The 26,488-nt window shown below is 44.6% G+C and overlaps 1 protein-coding gene across 1 annotated transcript in view; it reads right to left on the bottom strand.

Annotated features, from left to right (window-relative positions):
- The window catches only part of GFOD1 (glucose-fructose oxidoreductase domain containing 1), a 71,437-nt gene extending 52,115 nt beyond the window's left edge, over window positions 1-19,322 (bottom strand). Inside the window, exon 1 of the mRNA XM_041413160.1 lies at window positions 18,761-19,322. Within this exon, the coding sequence (XP_041269094.1) occupies window positions 18,761-19,013 (253 nt within the window). The 5' untranslated portion in view covers window positions 19,014-19,322. The remainder of the gene's footprint in view (window positions 1-18,760) is intronic.
- Between the last annotated feature and the right edge of the window lie 7,166 nt (window positions 19,323-26,488).

The raw sequence follows: 26,488 nt of genomic DNA, 5'->3' as shown, positions 1-26,488 counted from the left end.
ATAAAATCAGAGAGGAGAGAAGCTACTAAGGTAGTAGTCAGACGTGGAACTTGCAAGACTGACAAACATAGCATGAAGGAAAAGGGCAATAGCCACCAACCAGATTCCTTTTTCTGTTGCCACTTCAACTGCTCCACATCCATGTTTCTGTGTCTACTTAGCTTCCCTGTGACAAGATGTTTCATGGAGAAACCACACTCACCACCCAGTTCTCCCACCAACACATCCCACATGAACATCATAGCTGTGGGTACAAACAAGGGCAGCCCCTTCTGCTCTCCAGTCAGTTTATGGTCAGCTGAGCCAAAATCTCTCATGCCAGATCCAGCATCATAAGCCTGTTATTGGATTTGCTGAATTCCTGCTGGGTGAGGTATGCTTCCTACAAGATTATGATTCCGAAATACACTGAAGGAGGTCACATTCAACAGCTTCTAATGAACGTGACTGTTATTTTTGTTTTCTGCAAACGAGTGCAAGAGGAACAAGGATGGGATATGCTTGAGCCCATGGAGCTAGCACACAGGTACACTGGTACCTAGGCAGTCTTTCCCTCCTGCACCATTTTTGTGCACCCCAGACTTCTGATCCCCACTGACTGCTGTCTGACAAACACAGCACTAACAAGTAGGAAGTTAATTCATATGGGCTTCCCATCACTGCTCCTAAGCCACAGTGAAAATCAGCCTAATTGTATCAGCAGCCTTCTCTGCTCTCCACTCCACTCTGCAAAGAGCCTTCCCAGAGGGCCAGTCAACCAGGTGAAGGAAGCAAGCACATTTCTGCTTGTCCCAGGCTGCTGGAGCAGGGCAAAGGCTCAGTTACCTCATGAATAATGCACTGTCTGTTTATGCAGCTCCAGGGATCCACTTCAAATCGGCCTGTGGTCTCCAGAATTACTTTCAGCATACTTGGCCAGACTCTTTGGTAGGGAAATCAAAAAGCTGCTTTCAAAATTTTCTCTGCTCACTTGAAGCTTTCACCCCTCTCTGCTATACATAATCCAGAAGAAAGGAGACATGATTTTCTGGTCACTCCAGTTTCACGCTGGTACCACTTGGCTGACTTCAGTAGATTTACCCCTCATGTATGCTGCTGCAACACAGCAAGCTTCAAAGATGGCTTAACAGCATACAGGGATGTACCAGCAATTCAGAAATGAGTCAGGAGGAGATCAAGCTGCATGCAGTATCATCGGTGCCTCCTAAGCAGATGGTTAAGCACGAATTATCACAGAAAGGGCTAATAGAGTCTTTTCTTACTTGTTGTAGAGGTGGAATCTGAAAAAATGAACAAGCAGCGTAAGAGGGAGAGGTCAAACTCATAGGGGGTGAAACTACAAGCTATTCCTCCACCCTGCAAAAAAATCTTTTTAAATACTGGCTCTCATCCCAGAGGTTTGACCCCAGGGGATATGATGTCAGTATGCCAGTGCAATAGCAGAAGCAAACCTTGAAATGTAATGTCAACTCCTCCTTGTAAGCCTCATCTAATCCAAAATATTTCACATGAGAAAAACTTGCATAAAGAGGAGCCAGGAGGAGAAAAACATAGCTCAACTATACAAAGTCATGCATACTGTAGACATACCCATGTTAGGAAAAGGCTAGGAGCTGTTCACGGGGCCAAGTCAAGCAAGTCACAGTAACAGCTCTCTGAGCTCCCCCTTCCAAGCCCAGTGTTTAAATATGTGCCACTAGAGGCTGTGAACCTAGTGAGAAAGGGACAGCACTTTGTTTGCTCTCTCTCTACACTGGGCATGACTGAACCACAGATCAATCTGAAGACACCCACAAGCAATTTCTTGCCTACAAGCTACTAGCTGGAGCTGCCTGGAGAATACTCAAGTACTGCATGCACTAGGAAAGTGTCTCAATGAAGAAAGCTGCAGGGCTAACAGCATCATTGGGGCATTTAACTTTATTCAAAAAACAGCAAATAAGTTTGAGCCCACCTAACTGTAAAGCTTGCAGCAAACCTGAAATACACTGCATGGGAACCACTGCCAAATCAGCAGCATCATAGCACAGGCCAGGTTAACACACAGATCTTTACAGGCCCTCGCTATGAGGAGCTGGGTGGCTTCAACAAAACAAGGTAGATGGCAGGGTTGTGACACAGAGCTAAAAGTAGCAACCAAGAGCAAGCTCTGATGGAGCTTGGACCAGTGCTGTTCCCTTTCCAGAACATGAAGAAAAGCATTGATCTGGAAGCCCTCCTAAAAAAAAAAAAAAAAAAAAAATTCAAGTTGAAATATTTACAGACTTTTTAACCCATTTTCTACACACAGGTTGAGTTCAGGTTAGGTGACACTGGCCATCTGCCCACAGCACATTCCAGCAATCATCTTGGGGGACAGCTCATATACCTGAAAGTACGGAGGCTGTGGCACACACAGACACGTGCCAGGTCACTTCAAACAGACCTTACCCTATTTGGCAAAAACTTCTGGAATTACTCAACAAGCTCTTATCAAATGTCTCATGGCTTATTGATGCTGAAATACCTATTCATCACCTCTGTTTAATAAACAAGAATTTCTAATTGTGTCTGGCTCCTCTTTGCCTTCCTGATCTTCTTAAAGGAAGGCTAACTTTCCATTCTTCAACATCACAGTGATGTCATTAGTAACCTGCTGCACTTGGTGCCCAAAGCGTTTTCTGCCTGACCAGAACAGTTCTTGGTACCTCAGTGGGGAGTTTTCAGTGCCAGACAGGTTGCTTTATTCCTCCACTCAGTAGTCTTGATCTTTGAAGTTCATCTCCACAGGGAGAGAGCCTTTACAGAGTCTTTCTCTGGAAAGTTCAAGAGAACTTGAAGCAAAGAAAGTAAAGGTAACGCACTTGGTTTAACCTTTTTCACCACCAAAGCATACGGCTAGCATTTTCACTTCCAGCGAAGGTTCATTAATTCACTGCATCTTCGTATCGGAGACGTGTGACGGTTCTCATTGAGGTCAATGATGTCTTCCTCCCTCTCAGTTTACCCTTTCCCAGAGTAATGCAAACCCCACTTCAGGTCCTGCTCCAGCCCTCTGCTCCCAGCTGCATCTCACTGTCAGGGGACCACCACCACCACATGAGCCCCTGCAGCACATCCTAGGGGCAACTGGTGCACAGCCCTTTCCAGGCAAGCAGCCCACAGCCTGTAGTGGGAGGGAGGGAGACAGGGAACAGCTCCCAGGCAAGAGGGAGGGCAGACAAGGGAATTTCAAAGTAAAAAAGAGCTACACCCTCTTTCCCCTTCCATTTTTTCGAGCCTCGTCCCAGAAGCACACAGCCTGCTGCACTGACACTTGCTCCCTACTGCTCCAACAGTCTCCCATCCCCTCCCTGCCAGCCTTTATTCAGCTGGCTTTCTCAGGCCAAATTTGTCAGCATGACAGGGTGCCTTTCCATTCTGTGTTTTCATCTATTTTTCCCGTTTCTAACAAGGGAGGTGTCTCCCACTCTGCCCTGAGAGCAGCCCCTCCCCTCTTATCATTTGACTGAAACACATCCTCCTCTTCCAGGCAAATGTTATCTGAAGTTTTCAAGCAGTGCGTTTTCAAAGACAAGAAATGCCAAAGAACACTGCTAAGCCTTTCCACCACTTCCCACAAGGCTGGGCATGGCTTGCCACGTTGCTGTGACATTCAGGGAACCTGCAGCAAATGTCTGCCTCCTGCAAAGAGGGCAGAAGGAAGACTTAGGTGGTTTCTACTCCTAATACAGGACTTTAACCTCAACAGCCCATGCTACTCCCCACCCCTCATAACTCTCATCTTTTTTTGGCATTCTTTCCAAACAAAGGTAACAAAGCCAAACACAGGCCACCAAATGTAAGAAAGTCAGCCATGCAGAAAGAAATACAATATTCTCTGATCTGACTCAAATTTGCTGCTGTGGAGATAGCAGTGGCAGTGTGGCCCAACTATGGCTCACTGCACATTTCCATCACAAATTCCATTCTCTTTATCCCACTCCCAGTATTTACAGCTTTTTACTCCTCTGAGATAAAACCTGGCAAGAAGGCATCAGCCATAAAACAAGCTTTGCAGTAGGAAAAAAAAAAAGTATTTGTATGTACAGAAAAACAACTTGGTTTGGCCGCTTCTTTCAATCCCACGGAAATGCTGAAACAATGCAAGCAACTGGGTTTGGCTTTCCATCTCTTTTAATGCTGTTTTCAGTAGAAGACCAGTTACTTTGGAATTTTGGACAAAACAACAACTGCTAAACAGAAAGAGACTTCAAACAGATGACTTTTTGCCAATAGCAGATCAGAAGGCTTTCGAGTCTTTGGGCTTCAGGCATGTGGAAGTTCCATTAGGGTCACGCCTGATGCACTCCTGATCAAGCTCTCAGGAGCAAAGTCTGGAAGATTTTGAATGGCCAAAGATTTCAGAGACAGCGAGATCTTCAGGGCTGTGAATCTTTTAGCATTTAACCTTGAATGCAATTCTGCTTGAATTTTCACAGTTAGCCTCTCACCAAGTGAAAGACACCTCTGCACTGATGCCTAACAAACCCACTGCCTAGGGGACAATTGCATCTGTTCCACTGCTTTACACAAATAGAGAGAGGGACGAGCTGCCCAGGGGTCCAACCCAGGTGAATAACCCCCTTCTCCCACTTTAACCCAGAACACCCACTGCTGTCCTGAGGCAGTCTGGAATAAGAGCTCTGCAAGCTTCTTCTGCCTGTGATCACTCACTGCTGTTGATGTGCTTCAGATGAACGGGCTCCAACACCTGCAGCTACCAACAGAGGTGAGAGTTTTCCCAGCATTGTAAAACTTCTCATGGGACATGTAATAAGAACAGGAAAAAAGGAATGCCACAGATGTGTTAAAGGCTATAGGATCTGCAAAACTGAGAACCAGAGACACACAGGAGTCCCATCCCCAACTGTTCAGTGTTCTTCACCTGCTCCACCTCTAATCCCAAGGAGGAATAAAGAATGACTGCATCCATATTTTTGTGGGAAAGAAACTGAGTTACATGAGCACAGGGGGATATCGACATGAAAAAAGAGATGAAATTCTAGGAAATGTAGAGGTTAATCTCAGATTGCTCCACACAGGCTTTTTTTTTCTGGTTTCCATATCTGAAAATAAACAGGCCGGTTGAAATCACTTTAATCCTACCAAAATGAACATTTAAGCATAAATACCTAAATTTTCACTATCTTGTGCCCTGTGAAGCAATTTACAGTTACTTGAACATCCAAAAGAATAAGAAACAAGACCAAAACTGATAATTCCAGGCATTTTGGATTATATATTCGCCAATTTCTCTATTTAAAGCACATACGGCTTTATGTTCCCCACATCATGCACGGCATTTTAATTAATATCCTACCTATTGTCCCGATCAATTAATCTCTCACAATCTCGTAAATGACAGGTTTAGAGACTGGGACAGTACAGCTGCATTAAATCACAACAGAGGCTCATGCTACACAATTCTCCTACCAGAGTTACAGAGTTTGTCCCAGTCTAAGACTAATTTTCTGACTTCTCTTCCTCTCTGACCATATCTTAATTTTTTTTTCCCCAATGAAGAAACTACTCCCACTGTTTGCTACAAGAAAATTGAAGCAGCACAATCACCCACACTGACTTCCCTAAAACTAGTTTCAGGCTCTGGCAGACTTTATGATGCTAGACCAACCTGGGAACAAAAGAACAGATTATGAGAAACAGACAGACTGCCAAGGTGATCTTATTACTACAGATATATATTCTGTGAACAATACTAATTTACAATTTTTTTTTTTTTTTTTTCCTGGCAGGACTGGAAGAATGTGACACTCTTATTTTTTCCTGCAGCAACAGTTGCAGCAATTTCACGAGCCTATTGTTACAGCACAATCCCATCTGAAGTTTGTTCTAGATATTTTTCACACAGAGATGAAGAATACATCTCATTGCATTCAGGAGAGCATAGTCCATATGATCTGCTTGTTTCCTACAGACTTCCTAGCTGCAAGTACCACATGGAATGCAGGCTAATGTACTAAGACCAGAAATACACTCATCAAAACCTAGATGTGTCCATCATCCTGGTCCAGAGCTGCAGTGCAAGTAAAACCAATACTCTCTAGGAGTAGAAAACCAGTTTCGTGTACTTCTCTGCTGTTAATTCTTTGATGTAGACTTTTCAATAAAGAAATGTAAAAGTAACTCCTCCCCAAAGTAAGCAAAAGCCTCAAAATCCAGTGCTTTGTCATTAACCTAAAGAACACACAAGGCCAATTAATAATTCACTTGTTGCATGACATTTAAGACTCTTGAAGAAAGCCTTAAATTATTTGCCAAAACCTGATTTAGCAGTTAGAGCATCATCCCACAGTTTTCTGTTGGGCACCAAGGAAAGGAAATGTTTACTAATGCCTATTTATTTATTTACCACCGCATTGAAAAGCACTAACACTCATATCTACTAGAAAGACATCATTCATGATTCTGTACAGTGCAATTCCATCTAGTGCAAATTCCCTGTGAGCCCAGGGAATAGTACATGCAGCTCCAGCATCTACCAGCACCCTACTCAATTTCACCCAGCACTATCAAATGATTCTGCACAATGCAAGAGGCCAAGCACTCTACAGGCTGACAAAATGCCCAGATATGAAATTACAGATATTTTTTGATATTTCATTCAAGCACTTCTAACAGCAGCTGCACATCTGAACTTGCTCATATCAGCTTGAGCTGATGCTCGAGGTTGTATTTGCAACCAACGTTACAGACATGTATGCTTCTCTCTATCTTCCAAAACAACAGTTACTCCAGTCAGCCCAAAAAGGCCCTGCCCATTTCCTAAAGAAAGGGGGTTCCCAGTGTGCAGAGAGCCATAACAAATACTAAAGAGAAACTCCATACTTCATTAAAAATAAATACACAAGTCTCCCAGCTGCTGAGCCATCATTGCTCATAGTAAACTGTCTTATTAAGATTTTTTTTTTAGTATCTGTTAGATAAAGCTCCAACACTGGAAAGCTGATTACTGATATTAATAGCCCACAAAACATTCAGTGCCTCAAACAGTCCTTGCAATTCCTTGACGAGCTGCCCAGTATACATCAAAAAGGGACACCAACAAGAGTAGCAGTAAAGGTTAATCTGCACTGTGAACCAGGTTACTCTGCACCCTCCCCAGCCCTCTCTTCCCACCCTGATTTTAAAGTCCCTGCACAACCATCCAGGGAAAAGCCCCAGCCAGAGTGACAGTGACTGGTGTCAGATGTGCTTCCTGTTCTAACAGCAGCTGCACATCTGAACTTGCTCATATCAGCTTGAGCTGATGCTCGAGGTTGTATTTGCAACCAACGTTACAGACATGTATGCTTCTCTCTATCTTCCAAAACAAGTTACTCCAGTCAGCCCAAAAAGGCCCTGCCCATTTCCTAAAGAAAGGGGGTTCCCAGTGTGCAGAGAGCCATAACAAATACTAAAGAGAAACTCCATACTTCATTAAAAATAAATACACAAGTCTCCCAGCTGCTGAGCCATCATTGCTCATAGTAAACTGTCTTATTAAGATTTTTTTTTTAGTATCTGTTAGATAAAGCTCCAACACTGGAAAGCTGATTACTGATATTAATAGCCCACAAAACATTCAGTGCCTCAAGCAGTCCTTGCAATTCCTTGACGAGCTGCCCAGTATACATCAAAAAGGGACACCAACAAGAGTAGCAGTATAGGTTAATCTGCACTGTGAACCAGGTTACTCTGCACCCTCCCCAGCCCTCTCTTCCCACCCTGATTTTAAAGTCCCTGCACAACCATCCAGGGAAAAGCCCCAGCCAGAGTGACAGTGACTGGTCCTCCTCCAGCAGCTCAGATGTGCTTCCTGCGATGATCATCCATGAGCAGCATTCAGCCGCAGCAGGTCCCACAGTGAGAGAGAAGAGCAGACCTCAGAGGCCTCACCTTCTGCCCCTGCCACCAGCTTCCACACAAAATTCAGCCAGTCTCTTCATTTCCCTATACCCCTTCACCTTCAGGAAGGCAGGTAAGTGCAATCCAATTAAAACACACAACCCATGTTACAGAGAATGGAAGCTCAGGACAGCAGTTCTGAGGCTTAATTCTCATCAGACCACTCTTGCTCAGAGCAAACAGGATCTCACCAAACACACAGCAAGGGTACAGTGGAACAATTTTATCCCCATCTGACATGTAAGGGGTCAGGTCCCTCTGCACATAGATGGAAGGCAGGTGTGGTCTCAGCAGCTGCTAAAACATCTGTGCACATCATCAGGCCTTGTGAAGGATCACCTTTGCCTACGTGAACAAATCTGTAATTTCAAACGACGACAACCACAGTACCATCACAATTAAATTTATATGACAAGCTGAGAGACAGCACTATAATCAAAGGCATAAATAAGTCTGCTAGACAGCATCAAATCTCACAAGCAAACAGAACAGCATTCATGAGACAGAAGCAAGATGGCTTGTGAACACAATTTCCTCATTTCAGGCATACAGTGCGTCAAAGTATTTCTTCCTAATGGCTATGTGGCAGAGTAAAAATTATGTTCAGAATCACATTTCAGGTCCATGGTTCTCCCAGGCTACACCAACAGTCACAGGCCATGTCCACACATACTTTGGCTAGTTTAGCAAAGATGTCACCCCTGCAAAACAAGCATCTCATGACACCGATTTTTAAACAGAATTCTTCAGCAACATGAATTTAAAATTCAGGACACCTTCTCATGCATTCGGGTAACACTGTATCCACAAACTACTCTCAGGGAGTGCTGCTTAGCACTCTGCCTGAGAAGAAAGTCTTTATCAAAGCATCTCATACTGTTTAACCACAAAGCCTCTTTCCTAGCACTAAACTGTCAAGTTCCTTCAAGGCAAGCAGCAAGCCACAAGAGTTCTGCAAGCTCTGTCACACTCATTGAGTGATAGGTTTTTGTAGGCTATGGCTAAGGTATCTATGCACCTCTGCTCCGAATATTTTCCATCTTACTTTTCATTCCTGCAGGCATGCTGCCATAATATGCTATAGAAACACAACTATATAGAGCTATAGAACACAGAGACATAGCTATATCTTCAGACTTTTTGATGAAAAAAGTAGTTTGCAAGCAAATTCCTACCTACATAATTACTGTGCCTTACAAATATTGTCTATAAGGAATCAGTGATTTTTGTCTTCAAGAAGACTACTTGTAATAAAAGGTTTGCAGAATTGTGTCCCAAGACTCCCATCAATCATTTCCTAAATTGACAGAGATGTCTTTGCTGAGAGGACACAGATCTGCAAGGCCAGGCCCCTCTCCCTGAGGCACACTTGGTTTTTCTTTTGGGCCACAATGTGCTCTCAATAATGTGATCATATATTTCAACTATTTATTTTCATCCAGCAGGGTTTTAATTGCATTTACAGTGGAGCAAGCACGATCAGAATCAAAGCTTTTACATACAACTTTCGGGCAAACATTTCTGGAATTCATTTTGATGCACACAAGCTTAGCTGCAATTGTTTCAGATGTTCTCCCAGCTATTTTCTCTCCCCTTTCCTATCCCCACATGAAACACTAACAGTTGCATTGTCTTTTATGGGCTGAGGAAGTGAAGGAAGGGGAGGGACTTCCAGGAATTTTTAATTTATATATTTTTCACTTTAACAGGGTTTTTTAGATTTTTATACATATATGAAACTATATGTACAGACACCAAGAGACAGAATTTGGAGTACTGAGCCCAGCCCTTGGTTCCACATTTTTAAGCAACATCACTCCAGCACAGCAAGGGTAATTACTATTTTATAGTTCTCTTTCCTTGCTTGACTCCATTTGGATTTTGAAAAGCTCTCTATATTAAAGCGTCTCATTAGCCATGTGAAGCCCAGTACCCTAGAAACAGTGTTTAATTCAACCATGCCCTCCCTTCTGGGCATTTCCTGGCAAAAAATTGCCAGTTGGAATAGCTGAAGACAGCCAAACATTCACTGCAAGGAAGTGCCAAAACAAGGGTCTTTATTGCTGATAAAAGCCATGGAAACATCAGAATGCAAAACAAAGGTGCTGCCTTTTTTTCACTTCCATCTGCTTCACTAAAGCTGTGACTGCTGCTGTGATGGAATTGAAGGCACCAGTTTTCACCCTGAGATAAACTCTAGTACAGCAGCAAATGACAGAAGCAATTTTACTCCCGGTGTTAAATCACTATGTTTACTCTTACATCACTACCAAGCAAGTTCCTCACACCATGTTCACATTTTCTGTGCTCTTCACCATGCTCATACTCAAACGTTAGGCCAAATAAAAACCAAACTTTTATCATTAGCCCTGGCTATACTAAAACAAAGCATGCTATGGTCTATTTCCAAAGGAGAAGGGATAATCTCTCATCCTCCACAATTCCCTGTAACTCCTGTTACTCTGCAAGTCAAACCTGTGTATTAATAAGATCTGGTGTTTATGATATCTTGGATTCCAGTTGCACCATCTGGAAGTGCAGCTATCCCAGGCATGCACAGCAGCCAAGGACAATTACACTTACACTTGCCAGGTGGATGAGCCTTCTCTGACACGGGTGGTCACCACCAGCGGTGCAGGGCAGCAAGGTTCATCCTCCCCTGCTCTTCACCACATTTTCAGCACAGCCACCTCCTGAACAAGAATTTTGGAGACCTTTTGGAGACTTTTGTTCAAAGGTCTCCAAACTCACAGTGACCCAAAAGCTGAACCGAACTCCTCACAGTGTCCACAACCATAAACCACTTCAATGAGTATGTGATCCACCTTTATGCAGAGCACAGCCATAACAACACAGCCAAAGCTGGACTATACCTGCAACACACATACACCACGCCAGCTGAACACTCAAAAGATGTGTGCAACTGACCACTTATGCCTGCACAGGAGCAGGAATAACCTGTACCACAGACAGGTGCCACTGTGCTGGCAGAACAGTGCTCGTGCCAAGTCACACCAGCTGGACTTCTAATGACCACACAGCAATTACTGCATTAAAGAAATCTACTCCTTGCAGTCAAAATTATACTGGTACAAAAATCTACATGCAGACCAAGCCCTAAATCAATTTAGGAAACCTACACAAGGAATTGTCCTTCTTTAATTATATAGCCATTTAAATAAATTTGTTTAAATCAAGACTTAGGACTTGAAATAATTTTTTTAAAGGAGTGTGGTTTTGTTACCTGCACGCATGCTGACCTTGCAAATGAAGTCACTGACTTAGCTCACTCTTAGGAGCTCAGAGTTTATTACATGGAAAATAAACAAAAAGCAGTAGGGTAAACACTTCGGCTTCAGCAGTTTGAAGCAACAAGAACAATTCATAGCTACAAGAAATAGTGCTGTGACCAACAGATATTAACAGTGGAGAGGGTTGTTGCACTGCAGTGTGAAAAACACCCATCTTGGCCATCCTTGAAATTTAACTCCTTTTTCACTGTTGGTGCTCTGCCATCACTACAGCACCGTGGGCAAAATCTGCTGCACATATGAAGAAAAGGACAGTAAGCTGCAATATGCTCCAACACAATTTACCTAGTTTTCAAACAAAAGCAGATAGGACAACATGTTTAGTATCTTGCAGAGCTTTTACCCTGCCTCCATCAGGGGTTGTGCTCAGCTATCCTTGTCTGGAGCATACAGCAAACCTCGGTCACGTACTGTCAATCTCAGGCATGAGAGGGCTTTTAAGAAAAAAAAAACAAATAAACAAACAAAAGAGAGAAAAGAAGCAACTATGGAAAGCTTGAAAATCTAGTCATTTTTATTTGTTCAACGTATTTTCCCTTCTCTGCATTTATCTACATATTCTTCCTTTATTATTTAATATTAATCTGGAATAACAAAAGCAGTTTGCAAGTCCTTCCTTTTACCTACCTGCGCAACTGAACACTCAGCAACTCAAGTCCTTCCTAAAACCAAGCAACAATACAAAGTCACAGAGGGATCAGACAGCCCAGTACCACAGTAGGCCATCAAAGTAGCCACTGTCTGTTAAGAATGAAGGCACAAAGCAATGCAAGAAAGAATAACAACAATAAAAATAAAATCTGTCACTGATGTTTCCCATGTTAGCAGAATGCAATAATTTACTCTACAAGTTAAATAATTACAATACTTAACCTGGGCACAGCTCTAGCAGTATAAACACGCCTTTTATCAATACCTTCTCTCATCTTCTCATAGAATCAAACTATGCAGCACATTTTCTGTTTGTGCAACAGCACAGATGTGCCACTTTAACCAAAAACAAAAAAAACCAGCTGCACAAGGTATTGTCTATGTGATATCCACTGTACAAACTGTGCCATCAAGTGAAAAACAGAAAGAGACTCTCATTAGCACAGCCACAAGGCTAGACATGCAGTCTACAGCTTCAGCACCAATACTCACTTCATTCATGGGAGATATTTTGCTACTTCCAGCTCTTTTTTACTTAACTCACACTAGTCAAGTCTTCCTCAGCCATGCTAGAAGCCACATCCCAGAGAGCTACTTACCTCTTACCTGTTTGTAACACCAAATCAAGGTATTATTGTGCTGGTAATGCTGGTTTGTCACTGTTAGCACTGACAAGGGTGCCAGGGAGAATCTGTGCTGGACACAGCCCTGGTGTGTTGTTGTGTACCAGTCTTTGAACAGATGAATTTTTCCAGCACCAGAGACAGTAAAGAAAAAAAATTTTTAAAAAAAAGCTGCATTTACCACCACTGCTAACACAGTGCAAGAGCAGAATAGCACAAAATAGTGTTCAAAGCACACTGAAATGATAAAGGTCATAAGGACTTGCCTACATAAAGATTAACCAAAAAAAGAAAAACAGACAGCAGCAGCCCTGACACATATATTAAAAGGAAGATTTCTCTTCCAAGTATTACCCCTGACTATGGGCTCTGCCTAACAAAGCATGACGGATCAAATCAAACACTGGCAGAGGTCAGCATTGCTCTCATTTTCTTCACTTCACCATGTCAAAGGTCCAAGCCCCCAGCAGTGAAGCAGATGGAAGAAGGGTATCTTTGCTCTGGCACATTTTGCCATTTAAACCACGGGGAGAAGCAGGGCTGCTGAGGGCTTGGGCTGCCATTTGTTTCAACCAAGTCACCTACGGTGCACAGTGAAATCTGACCGCAGACAGTAACCTACCAAACTCGAGAGATGCTGCTTTCCACATCTGACCTCCTCCAGCTGAATAGGCCAAGGCCACACCTGCAGGCATCCTGAGGAGATCCAGCCCAACGCACTTCAGTTGCCCACACTGGTCTGGAGACAGCATCCTGGGATCCCCAAGGCCAAGCACTCTTGCTTAAATAGGGAAAAAATGCAGCAACATACACTGACCTGACTGGACACAGGATTGCAGTAGGATCTCCAAATCTAGCACTGTTTGAAACAACCTCTTCCATCACAACTGGCTTTTTTTAGGCTAGGCAAAATTGAGTGTGTCATCATAGCATGAGCTCAGTGTCCCAGTATTCCAAGTCTGGTCCATTCTGGGCTCCCAAACCACCTAGAGTGTAACAACAGAACTGGTGGCTACTTCCCCACAGAAGAGAGCAACTGTGAAAAACTGAAAACATGACTTTGATTTGAAGGTCATGAAGGAAACAAGAGGTGGGGGGGTTTCCAGTTTTTGATTATTATTTTTATTAGGTTTTTTTTTTTTTTTAAACCTGAACACTGGTCTTTTTACCTCAACTGTCTCAGAGGCCAAATATCTCTGAAGGAATTTTACAGGAATAATACTGGCATTAAAGGTCTGCTGTACTGAAAGAAAAAGGTCAATGGAAGAGTTAGATGCCATTTTCTGTGGTATACCTTCATCACTTGAGTAGAAAGATGACATCCAGCCGACTGCCCACAGGCTCTTTGGACTGCCTTTAGAATAAATGTGAAATAAAGGCATCACAGCCTTTGCTAGCTCTGCTGATTAAAGATAGACAGCTCTTCATCTGACTCCTTTCGCACTAAGATGACCATAATTCACATTTAATATGCCGCAAAGTCATCTGCCTTCCAAGCACAGGAGCTGAAAAGAGCTGTTCTGCTGAAAGTCACTGCTCTTAGGTCAAATTTAAACTCAGCATTGCAGGACAGAAATTACATTGCTATTAATAATAAATAGTCATGATAATGTTTTCCCTTAATAGGGCATCTCTTCCCCAAGAATCCTAATGCTTTATAAATGCTGGACCGAGTTTTATCCACTGCTACAACCCTAACTTCTGCTTGATTTGCATGGATGCAGAGGAATGTAGAAATTAATTAGAGTTTGCATCAGACCTGTAAATCACTTCACTGCAACTTGGTGTTCCTCCCACCTCAGAGATAGATGCAGCAACAATATTGTCAGTGCTTTAACAAGGAGTTCTCACAAACACATTTTGGACAGCAGGCCTATACTGCACGCCTGTGTGGTGCCAGTGCTTCCTGTGAAGGGGTGGGAAGGTAAGGATCTGAGCAGTACTATTTATGTTCCCCTCTAAATAAAGATGCTCCCTCATGACCACGATCAAGTATAGAAGAACTACCAATCAGCAAAAAACTTTAAGTGCTCCTTAAGAGGAGCAGCTTCTGGAGGGCTGGGAAAATCATACTCTGTGTAGTCCCTAGGCAGTATGGACTCCTACCATGTGCTACTACAACATAAACATTTTAAAAACAAATACTACATAGACATGGCTGCAAACACATGCAGTAAATACTCAACACACGGCTCAGTGTTCCTGTCCTTAACTTGGGATGAAAGAGTAAGCAAAACAACTGTAAATAGAATGGAGGATAACATCTCCAGAGATATGCTAAACATCTGGTACTTGAGTCTTCTCAAAAGCAAAACATTTGCTCCCCAGAAACACTGCATGTGGAGCTCAGGAATAAGTTCTCTTTATCCAAGCTGACTTGAGGCAAACACCAACAGGACCAGGCACACAGAAACATCTGTGCCTTCAAGATGAAATGTCACCAAGGTCTTCTCAGAACCACAGGCAGTAAATCACTTCACCTGATGTGGCAGCTACTCAGTCTCACAAAGCAAGTGTTTCAGTCAGGATCTGATGAATGTCATATCTAATTGACTGAGGAGGGATTACACTGGGAAAAGTCATGGGCTGACAGTTTTGAACTAAGTGGAGGCTCATATCATACTGTCTGCACTAGCAGCTCTTCTGATGCTGGGCACAAATAGGCACTCAACATGTGACATATTTCATTCTTCTATGCAAACACATCTCCCCTCCTGATCAGGCTTGGGATACAACTGTACTACTGAAGCATACAGGGAGGGGAAAAGAGGACAACTCCTAGCAAACACACTGAATGTTCCAGTTCAGTGAGAAGGGAAACCACCCCTATTCAACAGCAGCTTTATTCTCAATGCTTACCTTAATATTCATCCACGGATCTTTCTTGACCACCAAGCAGCAAGTCAGTCAGGACATCAGTTTTGTATTATGCTCCAGGGAGCAAATATAAAGCAATAGTAAAAAGAGCTCCTAAGTGAGCAGGACAGACCAGGGGCAAGAAAGGGAAAGGGTCAATCAGGCCCATTTTGTAGAAGCAAACAAGGAATTTGATTCTTTGTATCCAGAAATGACAGAGGCCATCAGCATATTTCACATAAAACACCACGGGTTTTATTTGTGCTTTTGGTCACTGTTCAAATCAGCCTGCTTTCCAATTCTCTCTTGACTTCTCAGTTGGTTCCAAAGACTTGCCCAACATTGATCCTACTCCTAAAAAAACTACCATAGAGTCAGATGCAGCTCAGGAACCTATTTCTAATAGTGATGGGCAGCTGAGGTTTATAGGAAAAGCTAATAGGACAAGTGTGAAGCTTTATTTCTCCCATTTTCTCCCCTCGACAGCTGCCAGGAAGCCACCATTTGGGGACTTCCTCAGCTGGGACTGTATTCATACATTTCTGTTTGAACAGAAGTTGATGGGCCGCTGTGCCAAAAACACATTTCAAGCAGCAATTCATCTACATGTCAGGTGCACGAGTGAAAACAAAACAACTGAATCCTTCCTGCCGAGTGGCCAGAGTTAAACACAGCTGTGGGGACACCTGTCTCACCCCACCTTCACCTCTGGAGTCTGCATCAGGAATAGGCCAGACAAGACTTAATGTGCTGCAAATTCACAGGGTAAACTCAGCTCCAGATGGACGATGGAAACACCACCAACTGCTTCCTTGGGCTTTCACTTTTTAATAATGAAACTTCACCAAATGAGAATGCAGCTTTGGGAAACAAGACCATTTAAAATAAAACGTGTGTACCAAAGAAAAGTTGGTCCCTGTCTCTTCCCAGGCCAGACATTCATTCTGTAATAGAGAAGCCAGATACTCGTGTTACTAACAAGCAACTCATGATATCTCAACTTCTTCTACTGCAATGCAGGACATCATGTTTAGACCTCCTGAAATCTCCATCTGTAAAGCCTCTGGTATCCCCATCTATGTCCTATCACTAGCTGCTACATAATAGTTTTGTGTGAGATTTCAAGAGTAAGGAATGTTTTTCCATCGTTTGCTTTCCTCAGTCTACACATTGCCCCTCTTTACCACAGACTTCTGAACCTCCCACTTAATTGCAGTCTCTCCCACAAACCAGAAAATCCATTGATTAAAGCAAAATAATCACTCCAGGGCACAGCAGTTCCCAAGCCATGAAGGGCAAGCAGGACCAGGAGACAGAGCTGCCAGCAGAGAGATATTCCTCTCAGCAGTTTGGGAACTGCTGCTCTAGCTCCCTGTTCACGCCTTGCAAGAACTTTCATTGTTACAGACTTAATGTCTGTATTAAAAAAAAATTAAGAAAATTTACCTCTGAGATAACTGTGAGAGGAGTTATTTCTGTAATAATCTTTTAAGTAAAACACTATTAAAAAAATTATCAGATGTTGCACATTATCATCTTGTAACCTGTTTAGTTCCTGTTTAATGACCATTCCATGCATTTTTCACACAAACTTTATTATCCCTACAACATACAAATAACACCTGCTGGGGAAAGGGAGGAAACCCTTTAACTAGAGGTGAAAGGGAACCAAGAATGGTGATGTTCTAATAAACAGGGAGAAAACACCTTTTTTCTGCTCTAGTCTGTTGCTCGCAGATTGCATCAGCAAGTTACCATTAACATCTCAGCTACATCAATTCATAGAACCATTCATAAATTCAACTCATGTTTGAGACCAGACTTTTTTTTTTCTTATTTAATCTGCAAATATTCGGAGAAGGACAAAACATTATTACATTATCATGCTAGATATGTGTCTGGCCCTCTGCGAGAAAGCACACCAACTGTGTTTCTTTATTATTTCAGAAATGCTGTTCTTCTAACAGATGCCTTGTGTCTGCCTGAAATCTCATGGGACTCTACCTCTAAGAGCACAAGGCAAGCCTGGACACTTCCATGAGCAACACCTGCAGGAAGAGTGTGTCACAGGAAAACTGACACAACTGTTGCCAAATTAATGTGTGTCAAATGTGAAACCTTGTTACCTTATACTGTCCTTTATAGTGTTTAGTGGGATACGGACTTCTATATTACAAATTCATTCACATGTCATTCTGGCAAGCAAGTCAGGCTTCTGGTGCAAGCATAGCATCTTCAGGAAAAAGTCAAGTGTATTATAAAAGAAAAGCAAATGTTCTGACTCAAAGAACAAGCATTTCTGAGTACAGAAAGTAACACTGAGCAAAGATTCCAGACAAATGCCTACACTGTACTTGAGGCAGGATTTTTTCTTTAGGTACTGACTTAATTTCCTTAATTGCATAATTTCAAATGTTGAAAACACTAGCTGGCTGTGATATTAGCAGCATTTGAATGGTGACTAATTCTAATGAGTATGCTAGTAGCAATTTAACACTACGACACACCACACACGTTTATGAGGCTGAGAGCAATAGCAATCACCCTGGCTCACACCACCTCACGGCTTTTTCCTCTCATTTTCACCTTTTGTCTCTTATATTTGAGGGGACAAATTAAGATTGCCTTGCTGCACAGGGTGCTTCCACTTAAATCCATCGGAAAGCCATTGTCCGAGGACCAGAGATCCCGAAGCTGGAAGAGTAAAGCCCAGACTTGCGCTCACAGAGGAGAAAGCGAGATGCGGCCCGCTTCTGCACGCCTGAAACCAGAGCAGCTCACCACAGTGCATGCCTACTTTTTCAGTCCCTCCTTCCCTTTGTACGTGAGCTTCGCTAAGCGTTTCCTCTGCTGTCACCGCTTCCTGCCTCCCTCTCTGGTTCGCAGCTGGGGTCCCGGGGACATCCGCGCACCCCGAGCAGCGCGGGCGCGATGCTCGGATCCCCGTTCCCATGGGCCAGGCGGGGATGGGAACCGGCGGGCGGGATGGTTATTTCCTCCCTTTTACCGCGACTTTCTCCTTTTTACCACGACACGGGTGACACCTGCTCCCTCCTCCCGCACCCTCGGGTGTCAGGCCCGGCTCTGCATAGGCTTGACCGAGCATCGCGGAGGGGCGGGTCCCCGGTGTCGAGGGACCTCGCGGCGAGGACCGGAGATACGGGATGTCACACCGAGCTGCCGCAGCGCCATCCCCCGCGCCCCTCCGGTCCTCGGCCTGCACCCGCGGCTCGGCCAGCCCCTCTCCGGAGACACGGGGCACGGGGAAGAGGGCTGAAGAGTAAAGCGAAGGCAAAACTCCGCGCCGAGGGGGGAGGTTCAATTCCATTCAGCCCGAGGCGAGCGCGAATCCCGAGCCCGAGGCGGGGTCGCCCCCCGGCCGGCCGCACTCACCCAGGGTCTTGACGGCGACCTGCCGGGTGAGCGGCGGCGGCAGGTTGACGCAGACCAGGTCGACGTCCTGGTGCAGCAGCACCTCGTCGATGCGGCTGGTGTAGAAGGGGACGCTCATCTCCTTGGCCAGCTCCTCCGCCTCCTCGGGCGTGCGGCCCCACAGCGCCTTCACGGCGAAGCCCTCCGCCTTCAGCAGCGGCACGATCACCCGCGCCGTCAGCCCGGTGCCGAACACCCCCACCCCGGGCAGCATGGCGGCGGCGCGGCGGGCGGCACGGCGAGGCGAGGCGCTCCCTCCTTCTCTCAGCGGGGAGAGGGAGGCAGCCCCCGCTCGACACTGCTACTGCTGCTGCCGCCGCCGGGGCCGGGACCAGCCGCCCCCCGCCTCAGCAGCGCCGCGGCCGCCGGCTGCCCCGCCATGCCCCCACCATCACACAGAGCCCCGCGGAGGCGCCGGCGCTGCGCTCCCTTCGGCGGACGCGGGGCGCGCAGGGGCGACCGCCCTTCCCCGGGCGGCGGCGCGGGCTCAGCGCCGCTCCTCTGCCATGTTCGCCGGCGCCCGCTCGCCGCCGGGAGGGCGGCGCGTCGCTGTCACCTCCCGGGTGTTCCTGCACCGCCCGCACCGCCCCCGCCGCGCCATTGGCGGCCGCCCGCCGCCCGGCCGGCCGCGCGGAGCGGAGCGGAGCGGCCCGGGATGCGGGGACGCGGTGCAGACATCGCCCACAGGTCCGCTCCGCGGCACCGCCGGGGTTTGCTGTCCGCCTGGAGGGTCGGTATCGCGGCATCTCCGGAGACTTCCTTCCTTCCCCCACCTCTTCTCCCACGGGAGAGCCTCTGAGGGGTCGTGGTGATGGGGAGTCGTCGGAGTCGCGACCCAGTGAAAGCACAGGAGTGCTGGGAGAGCAGCAGCGGCAGACTGGCGTGAGCTGGTTGTGCCCATCGCCCTGCCTCTGTCTCCTCCCGGGACGGTCCTCCAGAACAGAGATGTCCCAGAGCATGAGGGGAGCTGCCCTGAACCCCAAAAGTGCCGTGCACGGGGTCGGATTCCAGCTCCATTACCTGTGCTTCCCACCACATCCACTCGCCCGGGATGCCCAGCCAATACCTTCATCACCCATGGCACACTGGACTGTTGTTCATTCACTTCCCTTAGAAATATCAAGACTCTTCAGCTTTACTGGGACATCGGTTCTCCCTTTTTTTTTCCTAGCAAAGCGTCAATATGACAATCCCCTTCTCCATGGATCTACTTAACACAGTTCAAAACCCACGAATTTGCTAAGGCAGCTTAGGCAGCTTTAGCTACTGTTGCTCAGTGCACAGCATTTGTCCAGAGTGTCTGGAGGCCTGGAAGAAGCCCAGGCAAGGCAGTAAACTGACAAGGCACGTAAAGTTAAATTTCTTGTGGGCAGGAATCATGGGTTCTTTGCAGACCCAATACTTAGTGCTGCGCTCTAGGTCTGTCTCAGGAATGCTGGGTTTGCTGAAGGCGTGTCAGGGATTTCATAAGCAGGTACGAAGCTTGCAACACATCGAATCATAGAATCATAAAATCATAGAATGGCTTTGGTTGTAAAGGACCTTAAAGAGCATCTAGTTCCAGTCACCCTGCCATGGGCAAGGACACCTTCCACCGCATGAGGTTGCTCAATGCCTCATCCAACCCAGCCTTGAACGCCTCCAGGGAGGGGACAGCCACAACTTCTCTGGGCAACCTGTTCCAGTGCCTCACCACTCTCATAGCACAGAATTTCTTCCTAATGTCAAATCTAAACCCACCTTCTCTCAATTTAAAACCATTGCCCCTTGTCCTATGACTATATGCCCTTGTAAATCTCCCTTTCCAGAAGAGAAAACCTTCCAGCACTGCTGGCATGGTGCCCTGTGCCAGCTCCTGCTCATCCCTGTCTGGGCTGAAAGCTGTGCCTCCAGAGCCACCCTCCTACCAACCTGGAGGCTGCCAGGTGGTCCTGGGAGCAGGTGAGGACTGTGTGCCCATTGGCCTCATGCAGGTCTGTGCAGACCTCGTTCCCACAGAGGGGAATCTCTGCCCTGCTGTGCGCACAGATCGGCTGGCACAAGAGCACAGCAGCTCTTGTGAGTGCCACACAGTTACCTCGCTGCCTGTCTGGCTCTTTGACAGAAAAACGACAAAGCATCCTACTTCCAATTAGAGGATAAGAATAAAGATGTTTTCCCACTTATTATTTTCTTTACCAGTTCCTAAGAGAAAGGAAGAGAAGGGGAAGGAAGGAAAGGGAGGAAGAAATGAGAAGAAAGTAAAGGGAAAAGGAAAGTAAGACAAAAGAAATTAAAAATCTTTCCTATGTGAGACTCCTGGAAATGTGCCAGGGACAATGTTGGAAATATAATCCACAAGTGTTCCAAAAAACCATGCTTGGAAGGCAGCACTCTTCTGTCATACTCTGTAAAGAGGTAGGGTGATTTTTTTTCCTGCCACCATCTCACATCACTTCATTATTACAAAAAGCTAAGACACTGAGAGGCTTGATGCAAGTTAAGCATATTTTGTTTTCCATGCACTATTAGCACTGAAGTGAAGGAGGTGGATGTCTTTGGCTTCTGACAATAGAAATACAATCCAGATCTATTTGTCAGAGAACCACAGGGATATTACTTTTCTTTACAATATAAAGACTGCTTTTGGGCTCTCCATCAAACATTCAAACCTGCTGATAGGGGTTGTTCCCAGGATGAGAATTTGAAATATATGCCTTAATTGCTTATCTGTGCACAATAAAAAAACCTGGAAAAGAAGCTAGGTTACAGTAACAGGCTAAATATGTGATGGTTGAAGAGAAGTAGATGCTATGTGCCTATTTAGTCAATATATAGCTTTTGTTTTAGTAGGCACCAGCCACTTTATGAAGTTCTATGTAAGGTCCTGGTTTTGGGAAATATCCAGTAACATATTCAAAATGGGAATGGAGGCCTAGGCAATGAAATTATTACATTAGGCAATGAAATTAATGCATTCTGCTATGTTCACTGTTGTTAGCAATAAGTAAAACTTTACAAAAGGAAGGCCTAGTAAAATCATGGCTCAGGCCAATTACTTTGGCTAAGCAGAAAAGGACTATGGCAAAGAGACTCAGCTGAATTAGGGGTAGAAAAACAAGTTCTATAACCATCATGTGTTCATATCTTGGTGTATGGTGGTTGGTTGAATTATGTTTGTTATGGTTTAAAGCTGTGTAATTGAGAAAGGCCTGACTGCTTAAAAAGGCCTGGTTTTTGCAATAAAAAGCAGCTCTCCTTTGCACCTGCCTGGGGAATCTGCATCCCTACAGATCCTCACCCACACACTATTTCCCTAGAAAGAAATTTTCCTTGCTTTACTTTTTAATTTATTTTCTCCATTTAAGTTAACATAACTTTGAAGCTTTAATCTGGGTAGATGCAGATGGTACCCGACCCTCATCATTCCAGCAGCCAAGTCAGCCTGTGAGTAACCTGAATTATCACATCTGCAGCAGCCCCATGCTCCCCCTCATTTTTTTGCAGGGACATTTGGGGACATACTGCAAACTGATTGTATTGAGCAGGGTCAAACCTTTCTCAATTAGTTGTGTGAAATAGGGTCACCTATTGCCACACTTGCCTGTCCTCATGAGCACCCAGAAGGACTGAGGGAAGGCAGTGAAGGACAATTGGCCTTTCAGGATACAGACCATGTCCTCACTACGCTGTAGGCAACTGCAAACATGAGTGAAAGCAGAATCTTTGCTCAAATCCACATCACTGACGCTTACAGTTACTTCTGACTTGAAATCAGAAATCTGGGCTAGACTTTTTTTTTTTTTTTGTGCAAAACAAAAGAGATCAAGACAACAACTAAGTGCCTCACACTGAAGATTCTGTCTAACCAGGACCAAGGCTCCCTGGGTTGAGTGTATTGAACTACAAAGCCTCTTGTACTCCATATGTCATACCTTCACACTTCTAAACATGTCAAACTTGTCAAGAGTGCCAGCATTTTGTTCTTAAGGTTGCTAAAACTTCCTTCAGTGAAGACACACACCCAGAGATTTCTCACACAGAGACAGTGATTTTGTTCATTCTTGATTTTTCTTCTGGAAACAGAAGGAAGTTATTAGAATAAAGTTGCACATAGAAAAAGAAACAAAACCATGAAAGTCTCATACATCCTTTGTCTGTTTCTAAGTTCTGTAATGAATCCTGCAGGAAACTAATAAAATGTGGCAGTTACAATTCTATTTCTTTTACTTATTTCAGCTGAGTTTTGTGGCTTCAGGTCTCTACACTGTACAATGGCTGTAATAGGTATATTACCAACTTTTTGTGAGAAATTCCAGCTCAATTACACTTCTACAGAATTCTCATACAGTTGTTTGCAAAAATTAAAAACTGTTCTACTTAACTATCTAAAGAAATGTTTTATTTAGCTTTTGTATTTAGTTTTATTATTATTAAGGTAGTTTTAGGTTGAAAGTACTAGATTAAAGAGTATAAATAAAAGGCATAAAAATCAATCAAGCATTGAATAAGCATTATCTGTTAGCATAAGTAAAGTGCAGAAAGTTGGTGGTCTCACACATACACATAGCACTTAGTCAATAAACATTCTCCATTTACTTTCCAAATGTGTGAACGCATCTTCCCAACTATTGCAGAGTTTTCAATTCCAGAGTCTGCCCAACTCAAGACAAATATAAGATCCACCTGATGGAGTACCAGGAACCCACACTGCTTCTTTTTTGCTTCTCTGTGCTTAAAGATCTGTTCTGTCTTGGGTTTTTAAATATTTATCCAGTCAGACTCCTCAGCTGTGTTTCTCAAAACTTTCATACATCCATCTGAACAAGAAGGGAAAGAACTGAATAAGACATAGCTTCAGAGAAACGCTGAAATGCAGCTTGCTGTCTCTTCAGATACTTCTCCATTTCCAGGATTTTAAAATTAATTAGCTCATTTCCTTTTACATAGACCAGTGTCTTTAAACATGAAACAGCTGTGAATTTTCATCAACTAGTCAATTCCTTCTCTGGTATGAGGTTAGTGATCACCACTACTGGGCTTCTTTTATAACTCTGAGGTTGAAATTATTTGTATGGAAATAGTATTGCTTCAGAGATGGTGAAAAAGTGGTGATTCAAACCTGTCTGGTTCTCCTACTCAGCTGTACTGACTCATCCACTCATCAGCTTCAATGCGCAGCATGAGAAAGGATGTCTGAGATGAATTGCTCAAGTCCTCTTTTACATCTAATGCCACACAACTGGCAGTTTCCCAAGTTGACAGGAATTTGTTCTTGTGAAGAGCAAGTTTGTTTTAGCGTCTCTTTGAATGCATTTCCACTGAGAATCCACAGAAGTTCCCACTCCGAGTTCTGAAGGCAGAAATTGCTTTAACATTTTTAGTATTAAATGGTCTAACATTGCAACAGAAAAAACTAGAGCAGACCACATTGCTAGCAAAGGGTTAATAATACATTCAGCCCTTTTCTGTTCTGATCAGTGAGAACTGTGACCATGCCTGGGGTCTCTGAGCCTTTTCAGTATGATTTTTACATTTATTCCTTCCCACTTTTCAGAGCTTTTATTTAGAAGATGTGTTTGCCAAGTGTGGTTGGGCTGTGAGGAAGCCACCAAAGCTTCAAGAAACCACATCATCAACAGAATAGTTGTGAGCGCATTGCTGTTCTGTTCAGTAAGGCACAGAAGAGGATCTAAACAAGCACAATTTCCACTCTTTGATAACCTGTGCCATCCCATGAAGACAAGAATGTGTATTCTCACTTTACATGTGGACAAATTAAGGCTCAGAGAGAATAAGCGTAATGTTCTCTTTTGTTCTCTGTTGGGTCTCTTTGGGTGCTTGAGGACAACTAGGCACCCAAAATGGGACACTGAGCTGGTACACATTTACAGTTCTGGTCTGGCTGGCTTTTCTAAGCTCCTGTCTATCACAGTTCAATAACATGAGGAAGCAGGTGGAGAACCTGTTAGCAGAGATGTACATGGATCACTGATGAAAGCAGGGAGTAGACACACACCTACATGGGTGCAGCCAGGAGCCATGATGGTGTAATTGGTGCTTAAAGCTCACATCAGTCATTCCCTCCTGACAGAAACATGGGTGGATGCAGGAGCCAGCAAACATGCAAGCACTGCATCATCAGATGTGTTGCTACGTACCTGCGTATGAAATCCTTGCCATTCCTTCAGCAAACTAGCCACTCCTGAGACAGACCTAGAGCACAGCACCAGGTACTGGCCTGCAGAGGAGGCATGATTCCTGCCCACAGCATATTTAACTTTATGTGCGTGATCCATTTACTGCCTTGCCTGGGCTTCTTCCAGGCCTCCAGAAGCCCTGGAAAAATTCCGTGGACTGGGCAGCAATAGCTAAAACTCCCTAAGCCACCTTAGCAAATCCGTGGTTGTTCAACTATATAAGTAGATCCACGGAGAAGGGGATTGTCATATTAGTACTTAACTGGGGGAAAAAAACCAACAGTGGGAATGAGTCATATAGAAATTCTTAATTCTGAAAAATGGTTTGGAGCCTAAGCAGTAGTTTGTGTCATACCACACTTGTTAAGTGCTGTGCAAATAGCTGTAATCTGCAGCTGAAATGGTTACTACTTTAGCAATATTACATTGCACATTGCTTGCAGGGCATCTGAGATGTTACTTTGGGATGAAAATAGCAGAGACTCATCACTTTATAACTCATGCTGGAGTGGATGAAAGCGAGCATGTGTTGTGATTTCTAGATGTCTAAGACTGGCCATGCAGGGTGGGATTTCAAAGGGTTCAGTTTCTTAGAAAGCCCTATTTTATCATGAAGTCATGGAATCATAAAATGGTTTGGCTTGGAAGGCACCTTAAAGGGCATCTAGTTCCAACACCCCTGCCATGGGCAGGGACACCTTCCACCACATGAGGTTGCTCAAAGCCCAATCCAACCCAGCCTCAACACCTCCAGGGATGGGGCAGCCACAGCTTCCCTGGGCAACCTGTTCCAGTGCCTCACCACCCTAACAGTAAAAAATTTCTTCCTGATACTTAATCTAAACCTGCCCTTTTTCAATTTAAAAGCATTGCTCCTTTTGCTATCATTCTTTACCCATGGAAAAAGTCCCTCTCCCTTTATTTTTATAAACCCCCTTAATGCAACAGAAGGCTGCAAAGAGGTCTTGCTGAAGCCTTCTCTTCTCCAGGCTGATCAACTCCAGCTCTCTGAGTCTTGTCTTCACAGGAGAGGTGCTCCAGCCCTCTCATTATCTTCATAGCCTCCTCTGGCCCTGCACCATATGCCTTAGCATATCTTCTAGGAGAATCCACTCCTTGATCTTCAATGCATGAGGGTGAGGACCACCACTCTGTTGTTTCCTAGATCCTCCATCCTCACCTTTTTAAAAATTGGAGCAATCTTTCCCTTTATCCAGTTACCAGGAACTTCATCTGACTGTTGTGACCTTTCAGATGTGATGGAGAGTGACAGCAGTCAGTTCCCTCAGGACCCTGGGATGCATTTCATCCAATCCCACAGACTTATGATTATTCAGCTTCATCAAGTGAACCTGAATCTGCTCTTTGCCTACAGTGGAAGGGACTCCGCTTCCCCCGTACCCACTGAGAGGATCAGGAAGCCTGACTGCCAGTGAAAGCTGAGGTAAAGAATTCATTGAGTACCCCAGCCTTCTCCATATCACTTGCCACCAACTCACCCCTCTTGCTT

Source organism: Onychostruthus taczanowskii, unplaced genomic scaffold (assembly GCF_017590055.1).
Source record: "Onychostruthus taczanowskii isolate IOZ18803 unplaced genomic scaffold, ASM1759005v1 scaffold40, whole genome shotgun sequence".
In the NCBI taxonomy this organism is placed as follows: Eukaryota; Metazoa; Chordata; class Aves; order Passeriformes; family Passeridae; genus Onychostruthus; species Onychostruthus taczanowskii.
This window is presented reverse-complemented; position numbering and strand designations above follow the sequence as displayed.